Source organism: Cotesia typhae, unplaced genomic scaffold, assembly GCF_013202065.1.
Source record: "Cotesia typhae breed Kobodo isofemale line unplaced genomic scaffold, CoteBio_Ctyphae contig_26, whole genome shotgun sequence".
Classification (NCBI taxonomy): domain Eukaryota; kingdom Metazoa; phylum Arthropoda; class Insecta; order Hymenoptera; family Braconidae; genus Cotesia; species Cotesia typhae.
Window position 1 is genome coordinate 2,053,048 of NW_027423732.1, and position 15,187 is coordinate 2,068,234.

At 28.1% G+C, this 15,187-nt stretch overlaps 3 protein-coding genes across 11 annotated transcripts in view; 2 read left to right on the plus strand and 1 right to left on the minus strand.

Annotated features, from left to right (window-relative positions):
- Positions 1–7,742, plus strand: part of LOC141525324 (cilia- and flagella-associated protein 206) — a 23,507-nt gene extending 15,765 nt beyond the window's left edge. For all 4 annotated transcript variants that reach the window (XM_074239762.1, XM_074239764.1, XM_074239765.1 and 1 more), the window contains 8 exons: positions 4,141–4,369; positions 4,439–4,568; positions 4,629–4,736; positions 4,794–4,896; positions 6,010–6,226; positions 6,288–6,386; positions 6,449–6,581; positions 6,642–7,742. In XM_074239762.1, the coding sequence (XP_074095863.1) occupies positions 4,141–4,369; positions 4,439–4,568; positions 4,629–4,736; positions 4,794–4,896; positions 6,010–6,226; positions 6,288–6,386; positions 6,449–6,581; positions 6,642–6,848 (1,226 nt within the window). In that variant the 3' untranslated portion in view covers positions 6,849–7,742. The remainder of the gene's footprint in view (positions 1–4,140; positions 4,370–4,438; positions 4,569–4,628; positions 4,737–4,793; positions 4,897–6,009; positions 6,227–6,287; positions 6,387–6,448; positions 6,582–6,641) is intronic.
- Non2 (upstream activation factor subunit spp27 homolog Non2) lies at positions 7,319–11,668 on the minus strand. The gene is made up of 5 exons (XM_074239775.1): positions 11,528–11,668; positions 9,510–9,600; positions 8,963–9,264; positions 8,635–8,873; positions 7,319–7,886 (listed from the first exon to the last, which is right to left on the minus strand). Exons 1-5 carry the CDS (start codon positions 11,568–11,570, stop codon positions 7,770–7,772), a joined length of 792 nt encoding a protein of 263 aa, XP_074095876.1. The 5' UTR covers positions 11,571–11,668; the 3' UTR covers positions 7,319–7,769.
- LOC141525334 (uncharacterized) lies at positions 11,659–13,432 on the plus strand. 6 transcript variants are annotated; one of them, XM_074239780.1, is made up of 4 exons: positions 11,659–11,765; positions 11,862–11,981; positions 12,470–12,733; positions 12,812–13,432. In XM_074239780.1, the coding sequence occupies exons 3-4, from the start codon at positions 12,635–12,637 to the stop codon at positions 13,031–13,033; spliced, it is 321 nt and encodes a 106-aa protein (XP_074095881.1). In that variant the 5' UTR covers positions 11,659–11,765; positions 11,862–11,981; positions 12,470–12,634; the 3' UTR covers positions 13,034–13,432. The 6 variants fall into 6 exon arrangements, with proteins under 6 accessions (XP_074095881.1, XP_074095885.1, XP_074095883.1 ...); XM_074239784.1 differs by having other exon boundaries at positions 12,534–12,733; XM_074239782.1 differs by having other exon boundaries at positions 11,760–11,894; positions 12,534–12,733.
- Positions 13,433–15,187: the final 1,755 nt, after the last annotated feature.

Here is a 15,187-nt window from a genome sequence, read left to right on the forward strand (position 1 = left end):
GAAAATTGGAATGATAATGGGAAATAATGAAAGTAGACTAAGTCTCCAACTAATATTTTTATTAAATTCTGTGTGTTAGCTAAGATTCTAGAGTACGACATACATAATACATAACAATTATTTAGATAATATACACTTATTAAAAAACTGAAAACTATATTTCATTATAGTTGAATGATTTTGATCCGTTTTTCAATTATTTTCAACCATTATATTATCAATTTCATCTTCATTATAATTTATCATCATTCATTTTTGCACTATTCTTTGCTTTTTCCTCGTTGATCAGTTTTTTTAATAACAATATTAACATTAAACACTGACAAAATAAATGTTTCAATTTAAAACGAACAAAATAGCGTGGATCACTGGCACAATAATATATAAGTGTTAGTCTATACACTACACGCTCAGCTGCTGTAAACTGTAGGCACCGCCATATTGGCCTTGGCTGCTCTGACGAGCGCCTTTCACTTTATCCCTACTCCGCGGCCGACCGTAACGCGACATGCGACACACAGCCCAAAACATCTGAGACGATCCAATAAAAGTTTCACTTTAAAAAATAGTAAAATTTAAAATCAGTTAATACATCAACACAAAAAATTTAATTACTGATTTTACTGAAAAAACAAAACAATACTCTCAATTATTTTTTTTTCAGACATTGTAATTATAATTCAGAATAAATGTATGTAAATAAATAAATAAACGCATGTATCAAAACAGAGATTAGTCTACAGCTAGTTCAAAAAACTACAGTGTAATTACTATAAAATATCTTAACGCTCATGCAGTGTTGCCAGACTTTTCAAACGATCAGTTTCTCGTTCGTGATTGGCTAAAATAAGTACATAAACAGCAAAAAGTTTTAGGTTTGTCAATAATGACTCTCAAGTATATGTACCGTACACTCTAACATAAACTTTTGTCTACGAAAGTCGCGAGAGTTCTATCTTAAATAAATAAATAAAACAAAATAAAATAAAGTGAGTAAAAGGAATCCTTAAACTCTAAAAAACAATTAATAATATTTATTAAATAAATAAATAAATAAACAATACATGAAGGACAAACTTAATAGATTACTTTTAGAAATCGAACTAAAAGACTTTCAGCTACTATTATTAACCCGATCGATCAATTCCTGCGTAATCAAATCAACAATGTCAACAACCAAGCCCCGATGTGGATTTTGAAAAAATTCCGCCTCAGGCTGACCATCGTACTTATCCGTCAAATCATAAACGAAGCATTTGTAATCAAAAAATTCATCAAAACTCGCCCGTTGCAAATCTGTTATTGAGTCCCACAGACTCTCAATGTTTGTCATTGATTGATTGCGCCCCAAACAAATCTCCCGAAGATCCACCGTGCACCCGGAGAAGCGAGGATCTCCATTTGTAGCCAGCAGAATTTTTCCTCGATGTTGCCCAACGGTGTCCTTCAGCGACCAATTTAACTCCATTCTGTATCTGCCCATAGTAGAGCGATATCCCTCCAGAATTTGACAATTGGTGAAGGTGACGTCACTATTTGACTCGTATTCTTGGTGTAGTATCAAAATTACCAATTCTCTTGGATGCTCGATCAAGAACTTTTCGATGACTCGATAAACGCCTCTTCCAAACATGAGATCCAAGAAATAAACTTGGTTGTTGGTCGCGAAGGAATTGGTCGTTGCACGGACACCGATGTCAAAAACACGCACTCCGTAATCCAATTGTTCGTTCAAACTCAAAGTTTGATATTGATCAGCGAACCAGAATCGGGTGGTTGCCATCGATTTGTGAGTTCCTATCAATGAAAGGTTGCTCAATTGTTGATTGTCTGGAAGTCTAGTCAAAATTCGTACGGGCGATAAGTGTACTCCGGACATGATTCGATTGAAACAATTAATGTCAACAGGTAGTTGATCATTGTTATGATCGTTAATTTTGTCATTGTCATTTTCGGAACTTTGGTAGAAGACAACCGATTTCTTCTTAAGTTTGATTACGACTAACTACGTTACTAGTATGATTCGTGCTGCAAACCCTATTTTTAAAAGTTGTACCGTAGGGCAATATGTCGGTTGCGTTGACATCAACGAATGATAAGTAAAAATGATAACGATTGTTTCGATCGTGGTATTTTAAGCAGATTAGATTGCAGAAGAATTATTGGTGGCTCAGAAGTTAAATTTAAAAAAACTTGTTCTTATCGATACATTTTACGTTAAATGTGATACCAATATATGATAAGGTAATAGTATCGGGTTTTCCATGAAGTATTTGGTAATTAACGTTATTATCAATTGATAACTCATACGTAGGAAATTTGGTTTTTTGTGATAAAGAGATAAAGCGATAATTTAGCCCTTGAATCGCTTTATCTCGTCTACTAATACATAAGGGAAGGAGGGCGGGGCAAAACGGGCCCCTTAAGGTAGAAACCTCGCGACTTTTGTAATCAAAAGTTTATGTTAAAGTGTACGGTACATACACTTGAGAGTCATTATTGACAAACCTAAAACTTTTTGCTGTTTATGTACTTATTTTAGCCAATCACGAACGAGAAACTGATCGTTTGAAAAGTCTGGCAACACTGCATGAGCGTTAATATATTTTATAATGGTTACACTGTAGTTTTTTGGACCAGCTGTAGAATAACCTCGGTTTTGATACATGCGTTTATTTATTTATTTACATACATTTATTCGGAAATATAATTACAATGTCTGAAAAAAAATAATTGACAGTATTGTTTTGTTTTTTCAGAAAAATCAGTAATTAAATTTTTTGTGTTGATGTATTAACTGATTTTAAATTTTACTATTTTTTATTATTTCATCTGACTATTCTTTTTATAACTTATCAAAGATTAATATATATTATTATATTAAAATTGTTAGCTTTTTTGAATTTTTAATAAATATAGAAAACTATTTATTTTCATAAAATAATCATTGTTATTTTTTTTTTAAATAAATAAAATTAATAACTATAATATTACACCTAACGTACATTAAACTTTTCAAATTTTTCAGCGCATGCGCGTCTCATACTTTTTTCGCGGCTCACAAAACTTGCGTTGTTGTCATAGCTTTATTAACGTATCCCTTCCTTGGCTAAAGTTGTAAATTTTTCATTACTTATTAATAAATATCTGTGAAACTGTGTGGTAATTATCAATGAAATTATTTTTAAAAAATTGTTTAGTTGTTAGTTAACGTTACTCTAGTTTTTTACAAAGATTCTAAAAAAAGTTTCTGAGATGTAAAAATGTTTGTAGGTAAACTTTTGGATATCCCGTATACCGTAATGTATAAGAGCGTTCATAACTCAAACTTTGAAATTAAATATCTTTGAAACTAGATGGTCAAAAATTTTCAAATTGCGCCAATCGATGCAGAATTATATGAACATTAATCTGCTAAAATAAAAAAAAAATCCTAAGAAAACGACTCTGGCGAGGATACTACTTTAAGAAAAAAATGTGTTTTTTTAAACCGTAAGATGGACGGCGGGGGAAGATGGTCGATCTTTACAAGCATCGAATGTTATAATTCTATGCTTGTATAGCTTGTATAGCTACCTTTGAAGTATTTTTCTGGTTAATAGCCTACTATCAGACAAAATAGGTAGAATTTACATAATTTTTCATGTAAAAATTCTTTGTAAAAATAATTTTTTTTTTTAAGTGTTTAATTAAACACTCATTTTCTCTGGTTTTACTTTTTTTTAGTCCCTTGCCGAGTATTTGACCTCAATTTGCTCTATTCATTGAAAATAAAAAATTGAAAATGTGGGGCAAAATGGGCCACTTTCAGAAAATTTTTATAATATGACTTTTTCAGCTTGTTTTACTTTTTTTGGCCTTTTACTGAGTTTATGGTATTCTTGTGTGTTTATCGAAATAAAAAAAATTAAGAACAGTAGGGTAAAACGGGTCCCCAAAAAACTCAATATGTTTCTTACTTGTTTTATATTTTGAATCTTTTTATTATGTATTCATTATGAAAAATTAGGAAAACAGTTGACCCTAAAGACCTGCAACTTTCCGCTAACTCCATAACTAAGAGCTTAACATTTCACGTCAAAAGCAATAATAATAATAAATCAGAGTAAATTCTTCCCTCAAATAAATTAATTTTTTTAGTACCAACAATCCTCCAAGAGTCCCTCGAAAAATCACGAAACTCAACGCTTGAACTTCTTGAGAATTTGATGATTATGGTCTACCGTTTAACGGCAGCGGTGGATAACAGTCTTCTTAAACTGTTGGATAAAAAGAAGAAATCAGTTTATTTTGATGACCAAAATTTCGATGATTTCAAATTGATTATCAGCACACTAACCACGTGCCGGCAGCAGGAAATTTATGTCAGGTAATTTCAGTTTTCTATCTAATCACATCAGATAAATTAATCAAAATTCAGTTATAATTTTTTTTTCAGAAAAATTTTGTCGGATTTAGAGAACATAGAAGACGAGTTCAAAAATTTGATGGAACACTTACAGTCCCGATTGCACAAGTTACACGATACCGTCAAGTTCCGAACGGCGATCCCTATTGTCCAAGTTTACGTTAGTAAAAGTTAGATTAGAGTTAATTAATAAATTACATATTTTTTTTATTATTTCCAGCCACAATTCATGGATTTGACTTCTATTTGGATGCGATTGCAAGATGAAGTAATTGTGTTGAATAACATAAATAAATTTTTCGAGCAGTTAAACTTGCTGAGTATTGAGGTAAGTAATTAATATTTGTAAATTAGAATTAATAATGAATTTATAATTATACTGCAGAACACAAAAATTTATGAAAAAATACGCCTAGAAAAATTCATCAAGGATTCTGAGATTCTTTCTGACGCTGAAAGACTTGAACGTTCCATGGGAAAACTCATAAGTAATCTTAAGATTATTTTTTTATTATTTACTAGCAACCTGCAGTCACTATGCGACTGCCGAGATTTACTGATTATAAATCAGAAAATTTTTGCTTAATAATTTTTTGATATTCCTAATCATACTATAGGGTAAACGGCCTATTGCCATATGGGTGATTCTCTTTAAGGATATTTTTTGCTATCCCAGGCATGTTTTTATAAGAAAAATTGTTATTTTGTGACTAAAAAAAATTTATTACGAAAGTAAAAAAATATTTCTATTTGGAGCATTGAAAACTAAAATGAAATAAATTTTGGTTTTTTTGCTATAAATTCGTAAACCACCGAAATAACAGTCCCCTGGGCTGTCCCATTCCCAAAATTCAAACTTTAAAATTAAATTTTAAATTATTCGTCCATAATATATAATTTGGTCCATAATGTTTATAAACTTAATTAGTTAACTAACAATCTTCTTCAATAAAAAGTACCGAAAATTAATTTGTTTCATTAAATTCATTAAACCAAAGTTTGTCCCCGGCGTTTTAAGAACAGTCCCCTGCCAGAAGTTCAAAGCAAAAAAAAAAAAATCCAGCGTGTTATTTTACCTTTTGTAAAGTTTATAAGGATCTAACTAGCCTTAAGTTAATAACCATAGGGCTGTTAGCGCTTTATCGCCATTTTATTTAGTTTCAAAAACACCGTTTGTGCTGGAAACATTTTTTTGGGCCACGAGAAACTCAGTCCCCTGGCAACTATTTTTATTTATAATTTATTTATAAAATTGGATCCACAAGTCTTAATATTATTCTAATTAATGTAAATATTCATTGGAAACTTGAAAAGTTGAATGCATTGAAATCGTTTGCTTGATTTTTCTCAATTTGATAAAAAAAAAACAGTCCCCTGTCATGTTATATGGCAAAAGATACACAAATATCGAAAAAACAAAAATTTAATCGGCTGTGTATTTATTATCATTAAGCTGATAGTTTTGTAGCCCTTGTTAATTTTTTTTCTAATAAAATCAAAAATAATTTGGTCGGACAATTTTGTACAGATTTAAGATGTCCTTACAGAGAATCACCCATATATTTTATTAACTAAATTACCAACCTTAAAAATTCCAACAGATGAATGCGGAGATTGTGTAATTTTATACCCCAACACCACAAAAAATTTCCAAGATATCCAGCTTGAATTCCTGGGGTTCTGCGCTTGGACCTTCGTGGTCGGTTTCGGAGCTCTGATACCCGGGAATCCCAACATTGGCATCGTAAAATGGCGAACTAGATACTTTGCTTTTTCTTCCGATGAAGCTGCGAAGAAATTCAGTGAAGATCCAAGCAGGTTATTTTCTTCACTATTTAATTATCTTACACAATTTTAGTAACTAGTATTGTTTGAACAGATTCATGTACGAAGCTTTGGACTTTGTGAGAAAAAACCCGGAGTACATTCATCTCTTTCACCTCCATGAAGACATCAAAGCTCTAAATAATCAGGAAAAGTAAAAAATTCAATTCTGCATCACAAATTACTGAAAATTAAGTCAAATTAATCATTTTTTAGCACGACGCAAGATTATAACTTGCAGGTTCATCAAGATCAGTGTGTGCAAACGGATACTCACATCCTGGAGCCGTACATTGATCCTGATTATCATCATAGCCTCTGGAATCATCGCTACAGTGCATTAAAATTAGTAATTATTTATTTTAATTATTTTTAATAAGGTTTTTTTGATTTTTATTTCAAATTTCAGGCAAATATTTCAAAATGCATGACTAAAAGTACGCAGACAAGCATCTCATACTTCAAAAGGTCGGCAAGTATTCAAGCTTCTGTGCCAAAAAATACTTCTTGTCAAACAGTTAGGGACAATGAGTGCAATACAACGCATTTTCAAACACTTATTTACAATTTACCTCCGAAAAATCAAGTCAAAATCATTAATTACGCTTCTGATTGATTAAATTTGATTTTTGTTCATCTTCTTGAGTCCAAGTTGTCTTCTAACCTCACTTTCCGCCATAAAGCTCAAAAATCCCCTTCCCCCTCGCGGCAATTTTAGAATTAAAAGCCCGCGAAATTCAAAATTGAAATAAAAGACAAGTAATATGAATTATAATTACACATTTATTTTTTAGTAATACAATTACATTAAAATTGAATTTTTTTTAATGAAACTCGCTCACTCGGAAGTTAAAAATTAATTGTATATTAATTATTAATTAAATTCACGTGTTATCGTCACACTTTTAAGTGTATTGTATAATTAGATTTTACTATTATACAATTAAAAAAAAAAATATGATTTAAAACTGACATTCACACTCTCACTTTTCTATTTTTTAATCAATTAAACATTCATACTTTTAAAACATTCTCTTTCACTCGTCGATTATCAGCCCGACCATTAATTGGAATGAAAATAAAGTGTTATTTTTTTAAAATTTATTTTATTTAAATAATTTTGTCTCGTAAAAAATATACAAAAAAAAGTTCAGGGATTACAAACAATAAAATATCCCGGATTTAATGGATTTTATGATGGGCTGACTATTAAGAGAAACATTTTATTACTTGGAACATGGTCATCATAATAGTGTTATGAATTTACCTCGAATCGGAGACTTAAAATTAATCAATAGTCAATAAAGAAACATATAAAAGGAATTGTGTCGGAGATCATACGACGAGTTGTGACGGAAAAACTTAATTTGAAAAAAAAATGTTTTTTTTTTTTTTTTTTTTTTTTTTCGTTTGTTGTTGGTTGTTGTTGTTGTTGGTGGTTTTCATTTTTAATTTTTAATTATTATTAATATTATTATTATTATTATTATAGTAATAATTAATATTGATTCATTGTAATTGTTATTGTTACTTTATCTTAGTCTAGGAAATGATTTTTAAGGTACTTCATCATACCAAAGGTTCTGAAACGTTTTACACCGAATACTTTGAATAGTTCGTCATCACAAATGGCAAATTGCTTATTCTTCTGATCCTGTAATTTAAAATAATTATAATTAATATTTTTTTTATTTTATAAATTTATTGAAATCATTTTTATTAAAAATTTCACTTTTTTTTATCAAACAAATTAATTAAATTTTTGTAAAAATTCCTAAAATTTCTGTTAAGAATTTTCAATTTATACTTTAAAAATTTAAATAAATTTGAATTATAAATTATTAAAAATAAATTTTAATTTTTTTAAATGAAATATTTTCTGAGTTATAAAAAATTCAAAAAATTATCTTGGACTTGAAATAAAAAAATGAAACTAAATTTTTATAATTTGAAAAATTAATTTTTAAAAATTACTACTTTATTAAAAATATTTTCAATGTTAGAAAAAAATTTTAATGTTTAAAAAAATTTTGTGGTTTTTTTTTTTAAGTTTCATTGAAGTCAAAAAAACCACTTTATTTTTTTAATATCAATTTTCAGGAAAATTTCAGAAGTGAAAAAATTATTTTAAAATGAAAAGATTTGATATTTGCTAAAAAATTTGAATTAAAAGAATGTTTAAAAATTATTACTTGACGAAAAAAATTTTCAATTTAAAAAAAAATATTTAATTTAAAAAAATTTTGAATTTTTTTTTTTAATAGTTGCATTAAAGTGAAAAAAGCTAATTTTTTTTTTTTTTCATAATAATTTCTAAGAAAATTTCAGAAGTGAAAAAATTATTTAAAAATTAAAAATTAATTTTAGTATTTACTAAAAAATTTGAACAAAAAAAAACTTACGTAAAGATTTCTTTCTTTGATGATACTCCAGATTTTCTTAACAACTTCATGGCGCGCCATTTTTTCAGCATTAACAACAGTTGCTAATTCTGAAGACAAAGTAATAGCTCTCGTGTAACCTTTTCCTTTACCAACACCTCCTTTTTTGGCACCAGCGGCTGATTTTTTTTGTTTTCCCCAGTCTTCGTCGCTGTCACTGTCGCTACCCTTCTTCTTTCCTTTCTTCGCTGCTGGCTTTCCTGTAAAATTATCAGTCAATTAATAATTTGAAAAATTATAAAATTCCAAATAAAAAAAAAAAAAAAAATAAATAAATAAATAAACGAACCTTTCTTTGCTGTTTTGGCAGCAACTTTCTTAGGACTGTATTCTTCATCACTAGCGTCATCATCGCTTCCACTTTCCTCGTCATCAGAAGATCCTTTGCGCTTAGTGGCAGTCTTCTTGGGAGAACCACGTTTAGCTGGTTTCTTTTCTTTTTCTTCCTCCTCTTCTTCAGAGGCTTCCTCTTCTTCTTCTTCTTCCTCCTCCTCTCCCTCAGACTCTTCGCTGGCTGCCTTCTTCTTTTTCTTGCCTCCGTCTTGTTTCTCTTGGAGATGCTCCATCACCAAATCGTCAACTTCCTTTTTCCTGTAAATGTTTTTGATTAATTTTTGCTTATAAATAAATAAATAAATCAATTTATTAATTTAAGAATTTTTTTAATGTTTAAGGGGGAACGACGTAATTATTTTGTTTTCTAAATAACACGTAGAGACCCTTGGCAATTTATATCGGACAATTTAATCTTCTTTTTCTATTGAGAAAAGAATTTTTTTTTTTTTTTTTTATTTTCATGTCCTTAGTTAAGTTATTAAAGATGTAATGATGTTTACCTTTCAGATAAGTCAATGTCTAATTTTTCTTCAATTTGTTGCCGCACTTTCTTAGCAGACATGGCTGTTAAATCAGCATCCTTAAGAATAGCTGAAATATATAATTTTTTATTAGAAAATTTTATTAAAAAAATTATCATAGATTTAAAAATTAATTTAATTTTTACATAATAAATATTTTTAAAGTTATTTTTGAAAATTACTCAAAAATTTGCAGTAAAGTATTTTGAAAAAATGCATAAAAATTTATGACATTAAAGTTAGTAATTTCACTTAAAAAATTATTTAAAATAAAAATTGCATATTTAATTTTTTTTAATTTCTAAATGTCAATATTTTCTTCATTTTTTTTTTACCATAATTTATCTGTGACGATAATTGTAAAAATGATCAAATGTTTGTAAAATTAATTTTAATAAAAATTTCTTGTGAAAATGCAACGAAAAATTATTTTTGAAAATTACTTAAAAAAATTGCACTAAAGTATTTTTTAAAAATGTGTAAAAATTTGCGATTTTAAAATTAACAGTGACGACGATTTTGTAATTTTATTTAAGAAAAATTGCATTTTTAATTTTTTTAAATTTGAAAAAGTCAATAATTTTTTTTTTTGCCATAATTTATCTGTTACAATAATTCTAAAAATTATCAAATATTTGCTAAATTAATTTTAATAAAAATACAACCAAAAAATATTAAAAATTTTTTTTGAATTTTATGAAAATTTTTAATTCAAAATTTTCTAAAAAATTGAAAATATTTTGAATTTATTATAAAAAAATTATCTCAGTATTTTTGATTAAAAAATTAGTAACAAAAAATTTTACAAATTAAAAAATTATTAATTTTCAACTCCAACAATTTTTAAAAAACCAAAGAAAAAAATTGAGCAGTATTGAATTTTTAGAATGAACCAATTAATTATATTTAAAAAAAAATCAATTAACAACTACAATTTTTAATTTCTTAACAAAAATAACTGTTATCAAAGTTCATAAAAATCAATAAATTTTTCTTCCCACTTATCTAATCGATTTCGAATAAACCAACTCGATAACCGCCATTTTTAAAACCTGCCGCCATTTTATATTTTTGCGCGCCAATTCTAACTTGTGTATTAAAACAAAAAAATCCGAAAAATATAAAAGTAAAATAAAAAAAAAAATAAAAATGCACCCGAAAAAACTAGGGTGCGTAAAACAAAGGACCCAACATAGCAACAGAGCGCATCTACTGGTTTCCCGCGTCGTTGCAAATACGTCGTAGGAATATCGAACGTAGACTCGAACCAACGAACATATCTAGCAGCAGACACCACACGACGCTACAACACACTCATACCCTTTTTACCCACCTCCATCAATACTCAGCGTCATCGACCATCTGCTATTTCGAAATTCCCCCAAATAACAATAGACATAAAAAATCAGTCGCGCGACAATTCGATCAACAATTAATTATTAAATCAACAATAACGCTTGCCACTAAAATACCTCAAAGTATATAAATAAAAAACGCCATCTATTTAATCATCAATTTATCACTTTTGCAAATTTTAGCCAACGCGGGAATTTGTTTTTTTTTTTTTTTTTACATTTTTTTTTTAACAATCCTGAATTATAACACAACAATAAAAGAAACGAATCACAAAATGGCGGCAACTTTTAAAAACTGTTAATCTAGAAAATAAAAACAAAAATTAAAATTAATTTTATAATTTATAAATTTATAAAAAAAAAAACTGTTTTTTAAATGAAATAATTAATAATTATTAAAAAAAACAATTAAATACGCATAATTAATTAATAAAGAAGTAAATAAATAAAATGTGACTGCAATGGCCGGCGTGGGGTACGCCAACCAACTCGCACAAAACCAAATACACAAAATTCTAAAAATTGAGTAAGTATAAAATTATATTAATGATTGATTAAAATAATTAGTAATAAAATAAAAATAATTAATGGAATTAATATTTTTCAGATAATTAATTAATAAATAAATAAGTTATTTGTTACCGGTGATTTCTTTGCGTAGCTCATCTTTACTTATGTCCGCCATTTTAACTTTACGTGGAATAGGTTGTTACTGATGTACGTTCTGCTGGCAACTGAGTGTGTACTGAATCTGGATGTGACTCAAGGGTCTCTGATCGTTGCGTCTCACTCTTGAGGCTGGTGGAGAGCTGGCGGCACCGTAGCGTCCGTTGGTACAGTCTGTGGAGAAAAATGGCGGAATTAATATCCGGAATTAGCAGCTAAGTATTTAAATTAATGGAGTTTAGAAGATTTTTAGAGGAAAACTGTAATAACTAAATTGAGATAACTTTTTATGAAGAAAAATTTATTTTAGATGCCCCATAGGATTCGACGGGTATTTTACTGGGTGAGTTAATTCATTTTTTATTTACAAACTCACCTACTTTTGGAATTTACTGTACTCGCTACAGTGTGTACCGGAATTTTCTCGACGGTTAGTAGTTACAGATATTTATTTTTTGGATTATTTATTGTTATTAGTTTTATTTATTTTTTTTTTTTTTAATTTTCTGTTGTCCTGATGACTATTTTTGATTTTTTAAAGAATTTTTACTTTGTAAGTATTTTTGTTTATTTTTGTTTATTAGTGTGATTGATGTCGATGCTAGCGCTCTGAAGTTCTGGCGGGAAAATTTGAATCTTTTTAGAAAATATTTTTTGAATTATTAAGAATTAAAATTAAAAAATCGGATAATTTTTTTACTTGATATTTAAAATTGTAAGAAATTTTTTTTTAATTTTGAGGACTGTAGAATCTAAAATTTTGATTAAAAAAAATAATTAGAAAAATTTTATGAAAATTTAAAAAAATTATAGAAGTAAATTTTTTATGATTCGCAGAAAAATAAATATTTACGTGTAATTAAGTCATCATGTTGATTATAACTAAATCATGCATTTAATAAAAATTAACTTTTTTAGTTATTATTGATTGATAACAGAGATTTCTCTTTTTTATCTGTCGATGACGAAAATTTCCGTTCAGAATCATACAACAGCGTCACAAAAATTACCGCGGTAATTCAAAATTAAGGAATTATCGATAAACATGTTTGCATTTGAAATTAAAACTATTTTGTTAATAAAATGAGTTACTCAAGTGAAACGTCTGTTGGAGAAATTAAAGTCATGACAGATCCTGAAACATTCTGGATCTTCACATCTGAAATCAAAACTTCATTGATAGTAAGTAGTCGATAGGATTTTTAATCAATCATTAATTTGACAATATTTATTAATTTTCATGTTTTATTTATGGTTCAGCAACACTTTGGATCAAAGTTTCCGATTCTCGAAAAAATGCTGATCAAGTTGGAGTCAGAGCCGGACGTTGAAATCCTTTGGAGAATCGTAACGAATGCCTTGTTGCCGAAACTAGTTAATTCTGCGAATTCTGAAATCAACTTACTGTTCAAGACTATTGGACAACCAAAAGAGATCACCAAAAAACTGAAGCAAAAATTCAATCTGTTGGTTGTTTATTGACTTAATTAATGATATGGCTCTAAAGACTGAAACGGAAGTTGAAATATTAAGTTCGATGCCCGGCATTAATCTGACCGAAGAATGCATTTTTAATTAAAATTTTTGTTTTGTAAATATAATAATGTATGGATGAGAATTTTATGAGGTTGCACGGAAAAAAGAAAACTCGAAAAATTACAGTATAAAATGTAAAATCGGTCCCGTCGTAATCAAAACTAGAAAAATTACAGTTTGAAATAACATTTTTCTAAATTCAATTTTTTCATTTAATATTCAGAGCTTTCAATGTAAATATTACATTTTACAATGTAATTCTTATAAAATCTGTAATAATTACATTTTAAACTGTAATTTTTTCAGTTTTTATCACGAAGCGCCATGTTGCATTATATACTGTAATTTTTCGAGTTTTCTTTTTTCCGTGTGTATATATTTTAAATGTTTAACATAAATTTTTAAATAAAATAATTACTTTTACTATGAAGATTATTTTATAATTCATTCCAAAATTGTATTTATATATTTTTATTAGAATTCTTTATTTATATCATTCGTTATTATTTTAACTAGTTTCGGCGACACTTTCAATCAAATCAAAATTCAGTATTTTTAATAGTTAAATATCAATCTAAAGAAGTAACTACCACAAAATTTAAACAATCAAAGTAAGTGTTTCTGCAATTCAAATTACATTTTAAAATTATTAATAAATTAATAAGGCGTTCTCGACGTTAGCACCTGCGTCGACCAGAAGTTCGAGCTAGACCAAGATTAGCGGTCTCATTTTGCGAAGTCCTATTTTTCGCTTCAGATATGTGCCTTACTCGATTCAATCTTATATTTCTTATAATTTAGATGAAAAATATATCATGTAAGTAAACTATTCGTAACGTGATTGGTCAAATATATCAAAGCATAAAAATATATGCAAACTCTAAATTCATGCGCCCGCAAATTTGAATTCTAGTTATATTTTCAAAGACCTTTGCACGTTCGCTAATTATGACTCGATAGAGAGGAATGCTTACTCCATTACCGACTCTGGCTTGTCAGGGTTTGCGCTTTTCCGGAGAAGGTATTCTAGGAAGTTATAAGCGTACAGAAAAGTTGTTGATATCTTTTTGTTGTAATGATGGTTGAATATTACCGCGATTGGAAGGCCGATGTTGTGGTTTTCCTCCTCGATTATTTTTTAGCTGTTTCCAAGCTGAGGAAAAATGAGTATATAGACTTCTTCTATCTAAACATACGTCTCTTCTTGCGCGGATTTGAAGATTACGAGTTTCGACGGCATTATTTTGGAAAATTCTAAAAGATGAAAATATTTGGCTGTAGAGTTTCGAAATTTTTTATCAGCTTTACAAGAGAAATAAGTAACATTTAAATGTACACAGTAAAAAATTTTGTGTAAAATTAACACAATTTTTATGTTGAAAACGGTCCACACAATATTTGTGTTGAATTTCAACACAAAAAAAATATGTTAAATCTTTAACAGAAATTTTGTGTCAGAATTTTACTCTAGAGAAAAACAAATAATCTAACACAATTTAAGTGTTAACAGTAACACAAAATAAATGTTAACTTATGAATGTTAATTAATCAACGCTAATTTCTATAAACAGTCCAATATCATAAAAAATGAAAGTTTTTTTGATAACAATTGATATTAATGTCGGTTTTAATTGAAAACGAAGATTAGGTGAATAATTTAAAATACAGAAATTCACAATATTTACTGCAAAATTAGATTTATTGGTAGAGTTAGTATAAGAACTTAATTATTATTATCACATATTGTTTAATTATAAAAAATAGTTTGTAATTATAACTAAAGTATTTGCATATTGATATAGTTCCCAGTTTTTAGTATACGGTAAATCCATCACATTGACAATAAACGTTTCACATGATGGTTCAATAGAGTAACCAAAACAAGACGGTAGAATATTTTTAGTTTTCCAAGATTCACATATTATAAAATATTCGGAGTCGTTATTAAAGAACGCTAAAGTTTTACTAAAAACTGGTAAATCATCTGCGAAAGACGTGCAAATAAATTTATTAATTATTAATTTAGTTCCTCTGAACTCGATACTATTTCCAACAGTAAAAAACTTATTTGTAATATCAATACCATAAAAAAGATTTTTA

What these genes read in the sequence shown, in the direction of transcription:
- Non2 (XM_074239775.1), bottom strand. Translation starts at nt 11,570, where the DNA reads ATGGCGGACATAAGTAAAGATGAGCTACGCAAAGAAATCACCG. An exon ending in GCTACGCAAAGAAATCACCG is followed by an intron (nt 9,601 to 11,527) that starts GTAACAAATAAC and finishes TATATATTTCAG; the next exon opens with CTATTCTTAAGGATGCTGAT. An exon ending in GACATTGACTTATCTGAAAG is followed by an intron (nt 9,265 to 9,509) that starts GTAAACATCATT and finishes AAACATTTACAG; the next exon opens with GAAAAAGGAAGTTGACGATT.
- LOC141525334 (XM_074239780.1), top strand. Translation starts at nt 12,635, where the DNA reads ATGAGTTACTCAAGTGAAACGTCTGTTGGAGAAATTAAAGTCATGACA. An exon ending in AAATCAAAACTTCATTGATA is followed by an intron (nt 12,734 to 12,811) that starts GTAAGTAGTCGA and finishes TTTATGGTTCAG; the next exon opens with CAACACTTTGGATCAAAGTT.